This window comes from Danio rerio, chromosome 16 (genome assembly GCF_052040795.2).
Source record: "Danio rerio strain M-AB ecotype USA chromosome 16, GRCz13ab, whole genome shotgun sequence".
NCBI lineage: Eukaryota > Metazoa > Chordata > Actinopteri > Cypriniformes > Danionidae > Danio > Danio rerio.
Genome location: NC_141036.1, coordinates 4,346,074 through 4,365,000, shown reverse-complemented (window position 1 = coordinate 4,365,000; position 18,927 = coordinate 4,346,074). Strand labels below are relative to the sequence as shown.

General features: G+C 38.6%; 1 protein-coding gene across 4 annotated transcripts in view; it reads right to left on the bottom strand.

The window, feature by feature from the left end:
• The window catches only part of inpp5b (inositol polyphosphate-5-phosphatase B), a 55,339-nt gene that overhangs the window by 8,693 nt on the left and 27,719 nt on the right, over positions 1 to 18,927 (bottom strand). For all 4 annotated transcript variants that reach the window (XM_087286442.1, XM_087286443.1, XM_087286444.1 and 1 more), the window contains 9 exons: positions 17,311 to 17,425; positions 14,594 to 14,710; positions 9,471 to 9,658; positions 7,053 to 7,164; positions 6,864 to 6,973; positions 5,713 to 5,848; positions 2,884 to 2,994; positions 1,934 to 2,099; positions 187 to 422 (listed from right to left, as the gene is read on the bottom strand). In XM_087286442.1, the coding sequence (XP_087142568.1) occupies positions 187 to 422; positions 1,934 to 2,099; positions 2,884 to 2,994; positions 5,713 to 5,848; positions 6,864 to 6,973; positions 7,053 to 7,164; positions 9,471 to 9,658; positions 14,594 to 14,710; positions 17,311 to 17,425 (1,291 nt within the window). The remainder of the gene's footprint in view (positions 1 to 186; positions 423 to 1,933; positions 2,100 to 2,883; positions 2,995 to 5,712; positions 5,849 to 6,863; positions 6,974 to 7,052; positions 7,165 to 9,470; positions 9,659 to 14,593; positions 14,711 to 17,310; positions 17,426 to 18,927) is intronic.

Here is an 18,927-nt window from a genome sequence, read left to right as displayed (position 1 = left end):
GTGTTCAATACCTATTTCCCCCACTATGAATATAGTCCTGTATTGACTGTTGGATGAAGATGTTTTTAATCCAAACCAGAACAAAACAGCTCTCTGCCTAAACTTCAAGCATGTAGTTCAATGTCAAAAACCCGTATAGTTTTGTCTAAATCCCCAAGGTATCGGTTGGTAAAGGCAGGATCTCACCAGCTCTCGGATGCTCTCCAGAGGCATGTCCTGGATGGGCTCTCTCAGCAGACACAGAGCGCTGAGGGACGAGCCGAAGCAGCTGGGCAGGTAGGAGCCGGTGATGGAGATGAAGTAATCTTTACCACGCTCCAGATGCAGGACCAGGATGTCCTCCAGCTGCTGCAGGCCTGCGTTCAGCTCTGGGGCTGTGTGACGGTTCACAAACACCTCCAGGTCGATGTCCACACTGGCACCTACATTTACATTTAGTGATTTAGCAGTCGCTTTTCTCCAAATCGACTCAAAAATGAGGATAAAAGACGCACTTGAAATCATCAGAGTGTAGCAGTCACTCAAAACAAATATTTTTGCTGTTGCTGTTCAGAGATCAACTGAATGGATTAAAAAAATGGTAAAACTCAAATGTCCAACATTAGAGTAAGCTCTAAAATGAGCATATTTTTAATGCTAATGGTCTAATCTGATTCAATGATCTATGCTAAGCTAAGCTAAAAGTGCTAACTTCGGACACAGAGATCGACTGAATGGATTTAAAAAATGGTAAAACTCTAATGTCTAACATTAGGGGGAGCTCTAAAATGAGCTTATTTTTAATGCTATTGGTCTAATCCGATTCAATGATCTATGCTAAGCTAAGCTAAAAAGGCTAATTTCGTACCAAGAGATCGACTGAACGGATTCAAATTGGTAAAACTCTAATGTCTAACATTAGGGGGAGCTCTAAAATGAGCCTACTTCTAATGCTAACGGTCTAATCCGATTCAATGATCTATGCTATGCTAAGCTAAAAAGGCTAACTTCGTACCAAGAGATCGACTGAACGGATTCAAAATTGGTAAAACTCTAATGTCTAACATTAGGGGGAGCTCTAAAATGAGCTTATTTTTAATGCTAATGGTCTAATCCGATTCAATGATCTATGCTAAGCTAAACTAAAAAGGCTAACTTCGTACCAAGAAATCGACTGAACGGATTTAAAATTGGTAAAACATAATGTCTAACATTAGGGGGAGCTCTAAAATGAGCCTATTTCTAATGCTAATGGTCTAATCCGATTCAATGATCTATGCTAAGCTGAGCTAAAAAGGCTAATTTCGTACCAAGAGATTGACTAAATGGATTCAAAATTGGTAAAACTTAAATGTCTTACATTAGGGGGAGCTCTAAAATGAGCCTATTTTTAATGCTAATGGTCTAATCCGATTTAATGATCTATGCTAAGCTAAGCTAAAAAAAGCTAACTTCGTACCAAGAAATCGACTGAACGGATTCAAAATTGGTAAAACTCAAAGGTCTATCATTAGGGGGAGCTCTAAAATGAGCCTATTTCTAATGCTAACGGTCTAATCTGATTTTATTATCTATGCTAAGCTAAGCTAAAAGTGCTAACTTCGGACCAAGAAATCAGCTGAATGGACTAAAAAAAAAGGTAAAACTCAAATGTCTAACTCTGGGGGAGCTCTAAAATGAACTTAAAAGTGGGCTGCTCCACTTAACTCCACTAAGCTTAGCCATAAAAATCCTGCTTCACAAAATTCTACAATACAAATCATTTATCAAGCATGTTCTGATTGGCTGAGACTATTGCTAGTTAAAGACTAAACAAACGATGTTGAAACTAATTGTGTAAAACCTACTTAGCACACACAGTCAAGAGAAATAACCGACACTATTTCATCAAATACAGTGTTTTTTTTTAAATCAGAGAGCAGGTTGTTTTATTAAGAAGTGTTAGTCTTCTCACCCTGGGCCAGAAAGCCTTTAGCTGGGTTTGCTGTTAACCAGGGCTTGCAGTACGCAGGCTCGTCCAGCTTCTGTATGAACTCAAACTGACATGGCACCTGTCCGTCATTATGGACCGTCACAGTCCTCGCCTGATGCTGCATGAACTTCACGTCCTGGAAGTGAAACTACAACAGGAGAACAAACAAAAAAAATCAAACATTTATTCATTTGTCATGAGCTTTGACACTACAGACTTTTTTTACATTAGGGTTGCTATATAGCAGGTGGTCATTAAACTTGTTCCTGGAGGGCCGGTGTCCTGCAGATTTTAGCTCCAACCCTAATCAAATACACCTGAACAAGCTAATCAAGCTCTTACTAGGTATACTTGAAACACCCAGGCAGGTGTGTTGAGGCAAGTTGGAGCTAAACCCTGCAGGGACACCGGCCTTCTAGGACTGAGATTGGTGACCCCTGCTATATAGCATTAAAACTAATATTTTGAAACATCATTACAAATCAAAATTAATTATTTAAACTCTTCGGTCACATGACCGGTCACCTCCACAAATCATCATAATATGCTAATTAGAATATTTATTAGTATTACTGTACACTTATTATTAATTTGCAAGTGTTAATTGAAAATGTTGACAACATTTGTGCAAATCAAATTATATTTTTATTGTATTTTATTTTGTTTACTTAAAACTATTAATAAAAACTACATGTCAATGATAATAGAATTAATAAAAGTAATACTCAAAACAGTTAATAAAACAATCTAATATTGAGTATTTAAAACAATTATTTTACTAAACTGCAATAATATTATTCCTGTCTTAAATTAAAATCATATCACTTATTTTGACATTTGGTTGGCTAATTAATATGTGGTAAAACACATGAAAATGTCGAATCCGGTCATCCACAAACTTGGTATGACGTAAGAAGCTGAGATGTGCTGACCTCTCTCTCAGACAGAGATACTGAAGGGATGCAGTCGTTCTCCAGTCTATCGATTTGCCTCACGATCTCCTCAAACGTGCGCTTGTAAGACTCCTCGTTCACCACCTTGATCTGCCGAGAGAGAGAGAGCAGATGTTAGAAAAGGCTGCAAGAATTCTGTTTGAACATTACAGTGCATCTGGAAAGTATTCATAGCGCTTCACTTTTTCCATATTTTTTAATGTTCCATCCGCATTGCAAAATGGATTAAGTTAATTTATTTCCTCAACATTCTACACACAATCCCCCATAATGACAATGTGATAAAAGAGTTTTTGAAATTGTTGCAAATTTATTCTAAGTAAAAAAGCTGAAAAATCACATGTACATCAGTTTTCACAGCCTAATTTGTTGATGCACCTTTGGCTGCAATTAAAGCCTCAAGTCTTTTTGAGTATGATGCCACAAGCTTGGCACACCTGTCTTTAGGAATTTTTGCCTGTTCCTCTTTGCAGTACCTCTCAAGCTCTATCAGGTTGAACGGGAAGCGACGGTGTACATGTATTCTCAGGTCTCTCCAGAGACGTTTAATAGAATTTAGGTCTGGCCTCTGGCTGGGCCACTCAAGGACATTCACCGAGTTGTTGTGAAGCCACTCCATTGATATTTTGGCGGTGTGCTTTGGGTCATTGTCCTGCTGGAAGATGAACCGTCGCCCCAGTCTGAGGTCAAGAGCACTCTGAAGCAGGTCTTCATTCAGGATGTCTCTGAACATTGCTGCATTCATCTTTCCCTCTATCCTGACTAGTCTTCCAGTTCCTGCTGCTGAAACACATCCCCACAGCATGATGCTGCCACCACCATGCTTCACTGTAGGGATAGTATTAGCCTGGTGATGAGCTCTGCCTGCTTTTCTCCAAACGTAATGCCTGGCATTCACTCCAAAGAGTTCAATTTGAGTCTCATCAGACCAGAGTATTTGTTTCTTATGGTCTGAGAGTCCTTCAGATGCCTTTAGGCAAATTCCAGGCGAGAATTGGCTTTGGTCTGGCCACTCTACCATACAGGCCTGATTGGTGGATTGCTGCACAGATGGTTGCTCTTCTGTAAGGTTCTTCTCTCTCCACAGAAGAACGCTGGAGCTTAGACAGAGTGACCATCGGGTTATTGATCACCTCACCTCAGTTTAGATGGCCAGCCAGCTCTAGGAAAAATCCTGGTGGTTCCAGACATCTTCCACTAAAGGATGATGGAGGTCACTGTGCTTATTGGAACTTTCAGAGCAGCAGAAATGTTTCTGTAACCTTCCCCAGCCTTGTGCCTACAGGTCTACAGACAATTCCTTTGTCTTCATGCTTGGTTTGTGCTTTGGCATGCACTGTCAACCCTGGGCCCTTATATAGACAGGTGTACGCCTTTTCAAATCATGTCCAATCAACTGAATTGACCACAGGTGAACTCCAATGAAGCTGCTGAAACATCTCAAGATTGATCAGTGGAAACAGAATGTACCTGAGCTCGGCAAAGGCTGTGAATACTGATGTACATGGGATTTTTCAGGGTTTTTATTTGTAATAAATTTGCAACAATTTCAAAAACTCTTTGTTCACATTGTCATTATGGGGGATTGTGTGTGGAATGTTGAGGAAATAAATGAATTTAAACCATTTTGGAATAAGGTTGTAACAATTTTTTTTTTTTTTTGATATCAATACTTTCCTGATGCACTGTATCCCAGCGCTTGTATTGTATCTCTCAGATTAAAACTTTATAATAAATTAATAATAATACATTTTATTATAGTGCCCTTTTCTCAAAGTGCTAACAAGAGCATTAGAACACAATAAAACATGAAATACAAAAAATACAGAGTAAAAAAGAAAGCCTCATAAATTCTAAGCAATACTAAAAAGGTGAGTTTTAAGAAGTTTCTTAAAAAAGTCCAGGAAACTGGCGTTCCTGATGTTTGTGGGAAGAGCATTCCGCAATTTAGGTGCAAGGTAGAAGAACACCCTACCTCCCATGGTGCTAAGTTTTCAACAAGGCTGAAACAAGGTGAGCTCCGAAGCGGAATGTAGATAACGAGAGGAAGAGGATGTAGATATCAGAGCAGAACCATGAACGGCTTTACAAGTTAAAATCAAGTTTTTATGGGGCTCCTGACATATTGCTTCCAAAACCACATTGAAAACACGACGCGTGCTTCTTCCTTTAATGATTAAAATGCGCTTCTGAACTCACGATCCTCTGCCGTTTGCCTTTGTTATGGCCACCATCAGCTGATTATACACACATGCTGCGCTGTCAATTTTCAAAAGAGTTCAACTTTTGCCACTGTGTGGATTAACACTGAATGTGTGTCGTTGTTATTATTATTGGGGTTAGGGTTAAGAGTAGTGTGGTAATGTTAATTAATACATTTACTAACATAAACAAACAATCAACAGTACATCTACTACTGTATTTGTTTATGTTAGCTAACGTTAGTTAATGAAAATACAGTAGTTCATTGTTAGTTCATGTTAACTCATGGTGCATTAACTAATGTTAACAAGTATGGACTTGAGTGGTTATAATGTATTAGTAAATATTCAATTATGATTAATAAATGCTGTCTACGTGTTGTTCATGATTAGATCATGTTAGTAAATGCATTAACTAATGAACCTTCTTGTTAAGTGTTACCAGTAGAGTAATATGCTGGTGTTTATCTGCAATGCTTTATTGCATTCCTGCATTGGCCTCTCACATATTAGCCGTGTAGTTACACACAGCCATGGTGAGCATTTCTCTTCATCTCAAACCAAAACCCCGCCCGCCCCTTTACTTGACTTGACTTGGTTCTCTCACCCCGATCTCTAGCAGAGAGCTGACGGGTTTGTGGTCACTGGTTTTCAGGGTCATGTGACTCTGGTAATGAAGCTGTTTAATGCTCTTCCCCCTCCACAGGATGCGGTCGCACCACGCTGGAACTCGACACTTCTCACTGCGTAAACACAAACACACACAAAACACTGCTCAGATCAACACAGTTGTTAGCAAACACTTGCCATTTACTAAGTTTATAAAATCTCAGTATCTTTTTGACAATTTTTGTTTGTTTATAATAATAATTATTTTTATTTATTTTTATTTATCTGTGATTACTTAAAATAGAAATAATAAATTTATTTTAGTTAGATTTGTATATTTATATTTTAGTATATATTTAGTTGGAGCGACACAGTGAATCAGTGGTTAGCACTGTCGCCTCACAGCAAGAAGGTTGCTGGGTCAGTTGGCATTTCTGTGTGGAGTTTGCATGTTCTTGCGTGTTCATGTTTCCTCCGGGTGCTCTGGTCCCCCCTCCAGTACAAACACATGCACTATAAGGGAATTGAATAAACTAAATTGGCCGTAGTGTATGAGTGTGTGTGTGAGTGTGAATGAGAGTGTATGGGTGTTTCCCAGTACTGGGTTGCAGCTGGAAGGACATTCGCTGTTTAATACATATGCTGGAATAGTTGGCGGTTCATTCCACTGTGGCGACCCCTGATGAATAAAGGGGCTAAGTCGAAGGAAAATGAATGAATATTACAAAAACCCAAATATTTGTAATATTTAGTCTTAAATTAGTCACAATATCATTAATGTAACTATTTGTGCAAATAAATATATTATCTGCGTGTTTCAGAGTAAGGATGTCGCTAAGGGTGTCTATATATCTCTTTAAGGGTGTCTATATGACAAATTATAATGAAGTACTTTTTACTTTATTTATTTATTTATTCACTTATTTATTTATTTATTTATTTATTTATTCACTTATTTATTTATTTATTTATTTATTTATTTATTTATTCACTTATTTATTTATTTATTTATTTATTCACTTATTTATTTATTTATTTATTTATTTATTCACTTATTTATTTATTTATTTATTTATTTATTTATTTATTTATGTACAGCTTTTGATGATCTCTTTTATTAAAAGTGTGATATTGTGTGTGACCTCTGACCTGGTGTCCCATTGATCTGATCCAGTGTCATATTTGTATGTGGGCTGGAAATCAATCTCTCCCTCAGTGAAGCCAACAAACACAACTTCCTCATCCATCTGCCGCTTCAGCTGAAACACACACACACACACAATCCAGTCATTCAAACTTCAATCTAACTCAACATTATCCAAAGAAAGCACTTCTTACCTGGTCATAAGTATGCAGGGTCTCAAAATCCTTTTTAGAGATCAGGTCCTTCACATGATCCACTTCGAGATCACTGATTCGGTAGTTCAGATCTCCCAGCCACAACACGATACTGGAAGACAACAGATGAACATGAGCATTCAAGATACAAACAAGAGAAATGTCACATTTGCTGGATTTAAAGGGTTAGCTCACTTAAAAATCTACATAAGCCCATGCAGTTATTTATTTTTATGCGTCTTTTTTCCAAACTTGTAGCATTATTTGCACCATATCTTTGTCTAAAGTCAGATTATTGGGAGATTTAGAGCAATACATTGTATTAATGTCTTTTAGTCTGTGTCTAAAGGCTGGTTTATCAGGGTATATGCAGGAATCCTAAAGGTAATTTCAATACCTTTTTAAAGACTTTTTAAAGACCTTCTCAGATTATTTTAAGCCCTCATCGCCACTAGGGATGCAACGATTATAGATTTTGGTTGTACGATTATAGTCTGAGAAATAATCACGCTTTCACGGTTATCACAATTATTATACATTTATTAATTTCAAAACACTACTAGTTTAGAAAATCACCTAAAAACTATTATTTTAAAGAGTTATTTATTGCTGTCCAGTAAGCAATTAATACAACACTTAATAATATTAAAAACAAACAATAGCCTATTTCTGTCTTTGTGCTTAAAAATAAGTAATTGTTTTTTTTTATTTAAACATAAGTAATAATTTTACACTGAAAATAAATGACATAAATGAATAAATAAATAAAAATAAGTATAAATAAAAAGATGCCTTTGTCTAATGCAGGGCTTGAAATGAAAGTCAGCACCGGTGCTCCCAAGTTCAAACATTTAGGAGCCCCAGAAAAGATTTAGAAACACCCACCAAAAATGTGTGGTTATTAGTCTCGGTGTACAAGCTCAGAACTTTAAACTAGCACACAGTTGGCATAACTTTGTTTAGTTGCCACAGTTTTGTTGCAGAAACACGGTGTTGAGAAGCCTGTACAATTAATTAATCGTGACGAATTAAAGCGCGGTTAATAGTGAAACCGGTTAATCATTGCATCCCTAATCGCCACTTCAAGTTCTAGTCAGTATCAAACCTTTAACTTAATAAACAGTTGCTAATAAACAATTGTAGTTAAATAAATCAACATAGCACAACCACGCAACAGAACTCAGAAAAGCTCGGTAGAATAAATTACGTGGTTGTTTTTAGCATCAGGCTTCAGCCACTGTCTAAACTAGTCTTTCTCCAACCAGGAGTATGCAAACTTGCATTATCCCATTTTGCCCTCTGTTTCTCCTAATGTTTTCACTACATGTGAAGACGTCACATCACCTTTCCGCGTTTGTTGCAAATTACGTGATATCACCTGGACGGAGGCTGGGTGACGAACCAATGGTGTGGATCGAGCACGCTGTTTTTAATATAGGAGGTAAATAAATATGTTTATGCTTTTTTGGAGTCAAACACTTTGGTCCACGCTTGAACAAAATTAAAGACGTAGTAAAAGCACAATTAAGACTTTTTAATACCTTTTAAGGACCTTAATTTTCTTATAACGGATTTATCAACTTTCAATACATTTTAAGACCCCGCGGACACCCTGTTTATACTTCTGCATCGAGTGATTGACATGACCCATGGCGCTTGCCTTGCAGTGTGAGAATTATACAATAGCCCCTTTCACACATACAGAGCTTTCCGAAAAATTACTGATAATTTTCCGGAAAAGTCTGTATGCATGAACATGCACTTTTTAAAAAAAAAACGGTAAATACATTCACGGCAATTTTTCGGAACTAGAAGTTGTATCATTACCGGTAATTTGCCGGAATGCTTTGCTGTGTGAATGTAAAAGAGTTTCTTAATGTGTTTTTTTATCGAAGTTGTTTACAATACCTTTCCATCCACAGAGTTTGTAATGTAGTCAATTGTTTACAAGTGCAGCCGTTTAGAGCTCATTTCTGGATAATGATGGTATTTTGCAATGAACGGTCTTTTCTGGAAGAAATCCGTAACGTTCTTGCCTGTGTGAACGGCGCTTTTTTGAATTCACCGGTTAAGTCGTTCTGGAAATTTTCCAGATATTTACTGGTATCACTGTGTGAAAGAGGCTATTGACGATCAGGGAGGTCAACTTTTTTGGTAATATTAGTTTGTATGATACATGCTTCAGTAATTAAATGTATGTGTTTATTTAAATTACATCTAATTTATTCATACAATTTATCTAGGTTTTTAGTGTTTTGAGGGATATGCTATTTAGTGTATTCTGACCTAATTAGCTTAAGCAAGGCTTAATTTACATCACTTCAGTTTTGTTCTCGCGCTGTGATTCGTTGATGAATAACCAATCAGAACTTGATTTAACCCTTTAAAACAGATGTGGTGCATCTCGGCCGTCCATACTTGTGTTTGAGGATGGTGAGGGGTGGTAATGTGGGATCCTCCTGTCTGAACTGAATTCTGCGACAGATGTCTTTAAAGTCTTGATTGCGACGCTCGAACTCTTCGGTGTGTGCGGCGAGATGCGAGTTCACCACACAGATGTCCGAGTTGTGGAACTGGAAGCGGATGGAAACTGCGCCTTTATTACCCTGAATGGAGAATAAAACATCATGCTTAGATTATGAACTGGGTGTATGCACAGCTAGGGCCTTATCATACATAAGATGTGTATTGCACGATTTGTTGCTTTTTTCAGACCAGCGCAACTTTAATTTTCACGTTTTGCACCACATTGTTTAAATAGCTAATCCATTTGCACCACTTTGTGGAATTATGGGTGTGCCGTCTGAAAAGGAGGTGTGTTAAGACTAGGGATGTAACGGTATCAGAATTTCACGGTACGGTAATACCTCGGTATGAATGTCTTGGTACGGTATTTATTGAATCATTTACAGGAAAAAACAAAACTTATGAAAATACTTCTGAAACTAAAATGAAAATATGAAAATAAAATAAATTAGCCATCTATCTGTAAGCTTTGAAACAGGAACTTTAATTTTAATAACAAAAAAATATTAAACCATGTAAAAAAAATAAAGTTTCAATTTAGTATTGTTGAAAACTCATCACATTCAACATTTAATCACTCACTCACTTAGATAGAGATGGGTTTAAAGAAAAAATTATCATATAAATATAATCTGGTAAAAGCTGGTATCTCTGGGTATTTACAATGTCCCCTGCAACAGAAAAAAACCCTCTCATTTGGGACTGAGGTTTCTGGGACAAGAGAGATATGACTTGGCCCAGGTTGACAGCAGTGGGTAACGTTGTGCATTGTCTTTCCCCCACTTGAGAGGACAAACCATGAGTGAGATAGAGGTCTCATGTCTGCATCAATCTGAACAGTGTGCTGACAACACCGCTATTCAGTACGCGCGCGACAACACAGCTGATAAGAACTCGCGCGACAACACAGCTGATAAGAACTCACGCGACAACACCGCTATTCAGTACGCGCGCGACAACACAGCTGATAAGAACTCGCGCGACAACACCGCTATTCAGTACGCGCACGGCGACAACACCCGCTTTAGAGTTTTCCGGCTCTTTTTCATCCCCGCTTCTAGCAGCACACTCCATTTCCGCATTACTGGATCTGTAGCGACAACAGACCGCAAGGGATGATGGTCAAGCATGGGCTGATGGGAATTGTAGTTTCCGGTACCTCCCGTTCGCTTCATTCGCCTGAGCAAATTTTCTCAGAAGACCTATAGTTTTACCGAGTCATGCGACTTCGGTAATATCGAAAAAAATTAATATTGCGGTATGACGGTATTTACAATACCGTTACATCCCTAGTTAAGACGCATTGTTGGTGCGTTGCTATTTTGAGGAACTGAAATAGACCACACCATTGACCAACTAAAAGCTGGTCTAAAGTCCAGTGCAGAGCGTGATAGTTATGCACCTATGCAGGTCCAAACGCTTACAAATTGCTTATTAGACACACGATGTAGAGCAACACACAAATATAGTTATAGATGATAAAAAATAAGGACAAAAATTATTATTTTCTACATTAAAAAAAAAAAACACTACCTAAAAGCCCCTTTTCACATCGGGGCTTTTTCAGTTTATTCATGACAATTTGCAATCGTTTAATATTATTATTAGCAGTATTCTTTATGATATGCATATTTTTTATTTGTTTTAATAAAAACAAGCTTAGATTTGTCCACCTGTCAGGTTTCAGACCACATGGGGCATAAAAACAGAACGTGTGTTTGGACATAACTCAGTTTTTTTGAGCACATTTCATTATTATTGTTCATTTATTCATTTGCTGGAAATTAGAACTGAATTCAGAAATAGCTTTGAAACAAATCTTGTACTTAACAAACAAAATTAAATACGAAGGTAAATGGATGTCTTCAGTGGAATGAGTTTCCACTGCTTCCTTACTCAACCAAAGTAAAGGAGTAAAGTAATGCGTAAAAGTAAAGAGAAAGTAAAGAGGCTGAATGGTGGAAGCTTGTTCTTTATCCTCGTGCTGCAGATGCTCTGTTTAACTGTTTTCTTTCTAGGGATGCGTTTAGTTTTTCCACTTACAAAGTCCGCCATGTAAATAGCAAACGTGTCACGGCGCAGTGAAACTGACTCTTAAAGGGAATGTGAGATGAGACTCTGACTGGTTTAATGCAGGGGTGTCCAAACTCGGTCCTGGAGGGCTGGTGTCCTGCAGATTTTAGCTCCAACTTGCCTCAATACAGAACTCAGAAATGTTTCTAGAAAGCCTAGTTAGAGCTTGATTAGCTAGCCCAAGTGTGTCTGATTGAGGTCGGAACTAAACTTTGCAGGACACCAGCCCTCCAGGACCGAGTTTGGACAGCACAGGTTTAATGCATGTTATGCTTAAAACACACCCAGATCTCATTAAGAGAATAAGCACAGGTCTGTTAGACTATGCGCCAGGGTGCAGAGCATTTTTTTTGTCCTTAAAATAGCAAAAGTGGATTAAGACACGCCGTTAATACTTTTGCGCCATGAGCTTTAGATTTTGCGCCTAGATCGTTAAAATTGAGCCCCTAGAGTTTTTCAGCCAATGATAAACTTCTGGTGAAAGGGTAATGTGATTATTTTCAATTTCATAAGGGTGCTTTTACAGCATTGATGTTGTAATGTACTTTAACCAGTTAAACTCTGCTGTTATTTTGGGATTTCCTTATGGATTTTGCCTACCTAAATTTAAAAGCTTCCCAAATCCACATGCAGAGGTGTAAAAGCAAACATTTGCTATCATTTAAAATAAAACTCTTTGAATTTTTATAAAACACTATTTAAAGTGTTTAAAATATCTGTATATGTTGTCTGTGTTATAATAAACACCTAAAAAAGAGGCGCTTTTTGTATTTGTTTTTATAAACTCAAATTTGAAAGTGTACTTTTTAGGTTCTGTGTGGTCTAGCGTGCTGTAATTAATTTTGGTGGTTCCTGTATGTCTGTAATCATAGGAAAAAAGAAAAATGTCTCTACCATAATCTATGCAAAAGTTATTGCATTCCAACTGATGAGAGGTGCTGTACAAGCCACAGGGATCGATCATTGTTTACATATTTTACTATTCTTTTGTTTAAACAAACATAATTCACTGTGTTTGGACCATGTCAGAAATAAAAAAAGGATTAGTTATGCACATCACCTCAAAAACAGAGGAGAATGGCCCTGAAGCACACAGCATAAGGTAAGAGATGACAGCTGTCTGTGCTATCTGGGGCTGCTTATTGATCATAAATGTTTTGTTTTCACTTCTGCGTCATGAAAACACCGCCATTCATTCGACAACTGTTTGATATGCGAGTATAATTCAGTAAAAAAAAATGCTAGGGCCGTATAAACACCGGCAAGAGCTTTCATTTGAGCTATAACTTGTACATGTGCCATTTAAAAATTATGAAAATGAACCAATGTTCAATACCCAGCTCGTGTATCCAAAATACTGTGTATTTAAGTGTAAATAACTTTTGTACAGTAGAATAAAAAAGAATAAAAACCAAAGTGATGCATGTGTATACAATATATATTCTACACTTTGAAACGAAACCACTTACGGGGTTCTGGTGCAATGCCAGCCCTTTAAATCTTAAAACGAAATGACGTCACGCGTAGATTAAGTGGTTAAAAAGTACAGTTAAATAGACTTCCATTCATTTAGTTCAAGTGTAAAACAAGATGAAAGAGTGTAAACGCAAGCGCTGTTGGGAGAACTTCACTGAAAATGCAGGAGTAAAATGAACTGTCATATTTTAAAGACATGATGGGAAAACGTAATTTAATTCAGTGCTTCGTCTGGTCTGAGACGTCGTATATCAATCAGGCAGTGTAGATCAGAGATTTTTAAGAGAAATCATATCTTAAACGCTTGTGATTTTGTAATGGCATGACAGTTCACCAGAAGCGCTTGACTTTGCTGACTGAAAATTCAAAGTCTGTGCAAGTGTGAAAAATTATACAGAACAACTGAAGTTAATCTTCAACATGAATTTATTTATCTTTTATTTTTTTGCTTTTAGATCAAATGGGAACACATAAGGTGTAATTGCTGTAGGCTCTGTTTACACAACTATAACAACTTCTGCTTTTGACAACCACAGAAATGTGAGAGTTCACTGTTGATTTTGGTCTCTATACCACTATTCATAGCTTCAACCACATCTCGTGTAATGATATGCCTCAATATTTTGGTTTAAGTAGCAATTGTCACTATTAACTAATGGCTTATTACCTGCCTATAATTAAGACATTGGCAGTTCATTAGTATTTATGAAGTACAAATTCTGCATGATCTTATTCTACAACCCTAATCCTACCCAATACCTAAACTCAATGACTACTTTATTATCTATTAAGCAGAAGTAAATGAAGAGTTTGTTGAGCTAGAAGTCGTAAGCCCTATTCGGACGGGGCTAGTTTTCCAGTTTGTGTTAAAATTATTTTCAGCCGACGTCTGTCATGTCATGTATGGATTAAGACAGGACTAACATTTCTGTGTTTATTACAGAGTGTGTGTGTTTTACATGTGGACATCGCACAAGACCACATGTTTAGGATGCGCGGACTGCGTATAGTCATGTGAAGTAAACTTCTTATCATAAATCCACTGGAATAAATACGCTTTACCTTAAAGAAGTTGTAACTGACTGCATACATTAAAGTACTCTTACAAGAAATTGATATTACAGAAGCCAGTCTTAACAACTTATGTGACTTGGCAGAAACCAGAATACAGGCAAGCTAGAGATTGTACAGTAGTTCACATCAACCAAAACACACAAGAAAACTGTGCTCTACATCTGCTATTTTCAGACTGTTGAATTCATTTTTTAACTGTGAAACAGAAATTTGTCTGTCATCCGCTTGTAAAACTAGTCCCGTTTGAATAGGGATTTAGTTAATGGTTTGTTTATAGAGTGAATAATAAAGAATTTCATAGACACACATTAATTTTCAGTTGCATTTGATCGCACTAGAGTCTAGAATAATCGTTTGACTGTTGTTCCTGTAGTTCTTCAGACAGCACTCACCATCCGTCCCATAACGCCTGTGCCAACGGTCTCAGCCTCCACCTCAGAGATATGAGGCGCATGTTCGGCCTTCACGTAAAACAACAGCATGATTCCCACCAGCCGCACCAGCTTCACCTGCAAAACACACACAAAAGCGTCCTCAGGGCAAATCCCTTTAAGACAAGTCATTTCACTTGACGGCCTCTCGGGCAGTATGCTCAGGCATTCTGTCTAAATGGAGAAAAATCAAACTCTCCAAAATTGCGACTGAATGTAATATTAGGAATCACCAATGAAGTTAAACAACAGCTGTCTCTTTAGTTTCATTTCTAAACATTCTAATCACACAAAATCTGCAGAAACTCATGTCTGGTCCGAGACCCTCCCCTTTGGAAAATCGTCAGTATATAGCGATTGATGATTGGCTCCTGTACTAGAAGGCGGGGCTTTATTTGCCAAATTGAGCGTTGCACTTTTCCCATTTCAAAAATATCAGAGTGTCTCGTCTTGTGTATTCTATAGTCTCTGCTCGGAGTCATTCAAGCTAACTAAAACTACATTAGCATTGATCACGTGATGTGGTTTTTAGCAGTAGAGTGTGGAAGGAGGGCTTATTTCAGAAATGCTAGCTGAAACGCCAGTGTGGATGTGGATAGTTTTTGTTCAAAAATGCCATTTTAAAACTAGTGTAAATTGTTTGTGTATATGGAGCCTGAGTGTGTATTTTCGCGAGCAGGTTGCTGCTGCGATGGGGATCGCGATGCCAGATCAGCATCGTGATGTCTATTGACCATCAGCGATGGACAATGACATTGTCTATCGACCCAACCCTAACACACACACACGCATGAATGAACGTTATGAAAACGATAGTTTGCTGTACAATTTGCGGTTCACTTCCGTTATTTAGAACGATTGCATTTACACCAGAAGTGAACCGGACCAGAGTTTGCGTGAATCGTACCCCAGACCTCCTCTTTTAGGTGAACTTGGGCATGGTTCGTGGATGGGCACCCGAGTTCAGAAGACACATTCACACTAGCTAAACGTACCATACTCTGACGTCAAATAAACACAGGTGCAGACCAAAAGTGCTAGTGTGAAAGCACCCTAAGAATATTGTGACTGCAGCGTCAAACTGACATTATAAGAGAAGGACCGCCGTTCCAAACTCAGGGCGTACTCACACTATGCTATCCGAACCATGCCCAGTCCCAATTCCAGGATCGATTGAGAAGTGTGAGTGCTCTGAATCGGGCTCAGGCACGATTCAGTTGGCTGGCTTGGACAAGGTGTGCCAGAGCGCGGTTTACTTGAGCCCGAAACTAAAGACGAGACGTGACTTTAGGGACTGTTTGATATGTATTTATTAATTATTCTTACTGTTCAATGAACACAAACTGTGGTTGAATATTAAAGACGCAGACCCCTCACTGCATGACAGCTGCACCTTCAGCAAACCTCCTAATTCCTGCAGCACGAAGACTTTATGATTGTATATGAGCGTTAAAAGTGACTGATCTGTTCAGCGAAATATTTGACTGCGTGTCACCGCATCTAAAACAATATAACTAAAGAAATCTCCACTGTGCTGAGCGGGAGCGCTTCTTGGGGTGCTTTCACATCTGTAGTTCGCTTCATTTGGTCCGGACCAAGAGGAATAAATGATAAATTGTTGCATTTTCTGCCGTCTTTGGGTCGTTTTCACACCACACTGCTGGCTTTGGTCCGAACCAGTTGAAACAAACCAAAATGCAGTCATCTGACAAAATCCACATCTCTCATTGGCCAGATGTTGTTGAATATATTTCCTAAACTGCTTATTGATTGGTCAGAATTCACGTGCGGGAAAATACCAATGAACTTCCGCAAGTAAACACAACCGGCAGACACAAAATGTCGCTTTTTACTATGAAGGGACGACTGCGCTGACTGATTGTATGCCTGCTTTAGACAAACTATACATTTCGAGAATGAAGCTCGGCCGCCGCTGGAAAACAGTGTTTTAATGCATCGCTCGTCACTTCAGCAGGAGGCGTGAATTAATTTAGCTAAACTGCGACATGGTCATCTTGCAGAAATATTGCCACCGATCCAACAGGTAATGTTTTCCCCTCTCTCTCTCTCTCTGTTCGCGCTGTCAACAAATATTTTTCCTCCATATCCCACAATGCACAGCGCATCGGCCTACGGCAACTGAATTAGTCTAAAAGGCGCAGTACTTTTTGCGGTTGGAGCTGTTTTAGTACGGATCATGTCCTCACCACAAATGAACCGCTCCAGGGTTCGTTTGAAAGCGTACCGAGACCACCTCTTCAAGCAGGTCTCAGTACGCTTATGTGGTCCGCTTTTGGTGCGCACTCGAGTACGATTGCTGCATTCTCACCTGCCCAAACGAACCGCACCAAAAGAAAAAACGAACTCTAGTGCGATTCAACCGAACTAAATAAGCCAGGTGTGAAAGCACCATTACTGAACAACGCATTATCGATGACGTAAGCATGCCCAGGCCCAAATTTAATGTGAGTGCTGGCCGTCGGGGGAGACGGAAGGGGGGACAAGCGTGCTTCGACCCAGTTTAAGGCAACTGTAAATAGTGGTATGTACACCCTCAGAAGCAAATGGTCAGACTTTGATTAAAGATTACCACACTAAATACAATGTTGGTGGAATTAGGAATTAACTACATTGCTGCATTTAAAATGATGGATGAGAGGGGCAAAGGAAGTCCTTACTAAAGCATACTTGGCATCTGGATGGAGACCCTTATAGACGGCTAACATCCACTCGGGCTCCTTAGGAGTGTCATTGAAGAGAAACGCCTCCTTGCTGAGATCCAGCTCCTGGAAACTACCGGAGGAAAACACATCCCAATCACATAACTGTGCTAACTCATTACTGCTTAGATGAATATTAATGTCATATTGTAGAGTAATACCAGTGCTGGGTAAGCTACTTCAGAAAAGTAATTAACTACTAAATCACATCATTAAATTTTGTATTTAAATTACATTTTAATTACAATGTTTGACAAAGTAAGCCAGTTACTCAATAAGTTATTTAATTACTTGACTAGACACTATAAAATGTATAAATGCACTACATTTAAATAGAAATTAAACTCTTTAAACTGAGCCAAATATTTAGCTTCATTATAAAATGTAACATTTAAAAATAATAAACATTATATGCTTCAAAACGCAAAACATTTTAAAGCAATGACATGATAGTTCATACAAACCATACACTCACCAACCACTTTATTAGCTACACCTGTCAAACTGCTTGTTAATGCAAATTTCTAATTAGCCAATCACATAACAGCAACTCAATGCATTTAGGCATGTAGACATGGTCAAGGCGATCTGCTGCAGTTCAAACTGAGCATCAGAATGGGGAAGAAAGGTGATTTAAGTGACTTTGAATGTGTTGGTTGTTGGTGCCAGACGGGCTGGTCTGAGTATTTCAGAAACTGCTGATCTACTGGGATTTTCATGCACAACCATCTCCAGGGTTTACATAGAATGGTCTGAAAAAGAGGAAATATCCAGTGAGCGGCAGTTCCGTGGGCGCAAATGCCTTGTTGATGCCAGAGGAGGTCAGAGGAGAATGGCCAGACTGGTTACATCTGATAGAAAGGCAACAGTAACTCAATTAAGCACTCGTTACAACCGAAGTCTGCAGAAGAGCATCTCTGAACACAACAAGTCCAACCTTGAGGCGGATGGGCTGCAGCAGCAGAAGACCACACCGGGTGCCGCTACTGTCAGCTAAGAACAGGAAACTGAGGCTACAATTCACACAGACTCACCAAAATTGGACAATAGAAGATTGGAGAAACGTCGCCTGCTCTGATGATTCTCCATTTCTGCTGCAACATTCGAATGGTGGGGTCAGAATTTGGCATCAACAACATGAAAGCATGGATCCATCATGCCTTGTATCAACGGTTCAGGTTGGTGGTGGTGGTGTAATGGTGTGAAGGATATTTTCTTGGCACACTTTGAGTCCATTAGTACCAACTGAGCATCGTGTCAACGCCACAGCCTACCTGAGTATGACCACAGTGTACACATCTTCTGATGGCTAATTTCTGCAGTTCACTTCACTCAAATGGCCTCCACAGTCACCAGTACTCAATCCAAGAGAGCACCTTTGGGATGGGGTGAAATGGGAGATTCGCATCATGGATGTGGAGCCAATATGGAGCAAAATCTCTGAGGAATATTTCCAGTAACTTGTTGAATCCATGCCATGAAGGATTAAGGCAGATCTAAAGGCAACCCGGTTCTAATAAGTTGTACCTAATAAAGTGGCCGGTGAATGTATATTGACAAATTACTGACTCAGTT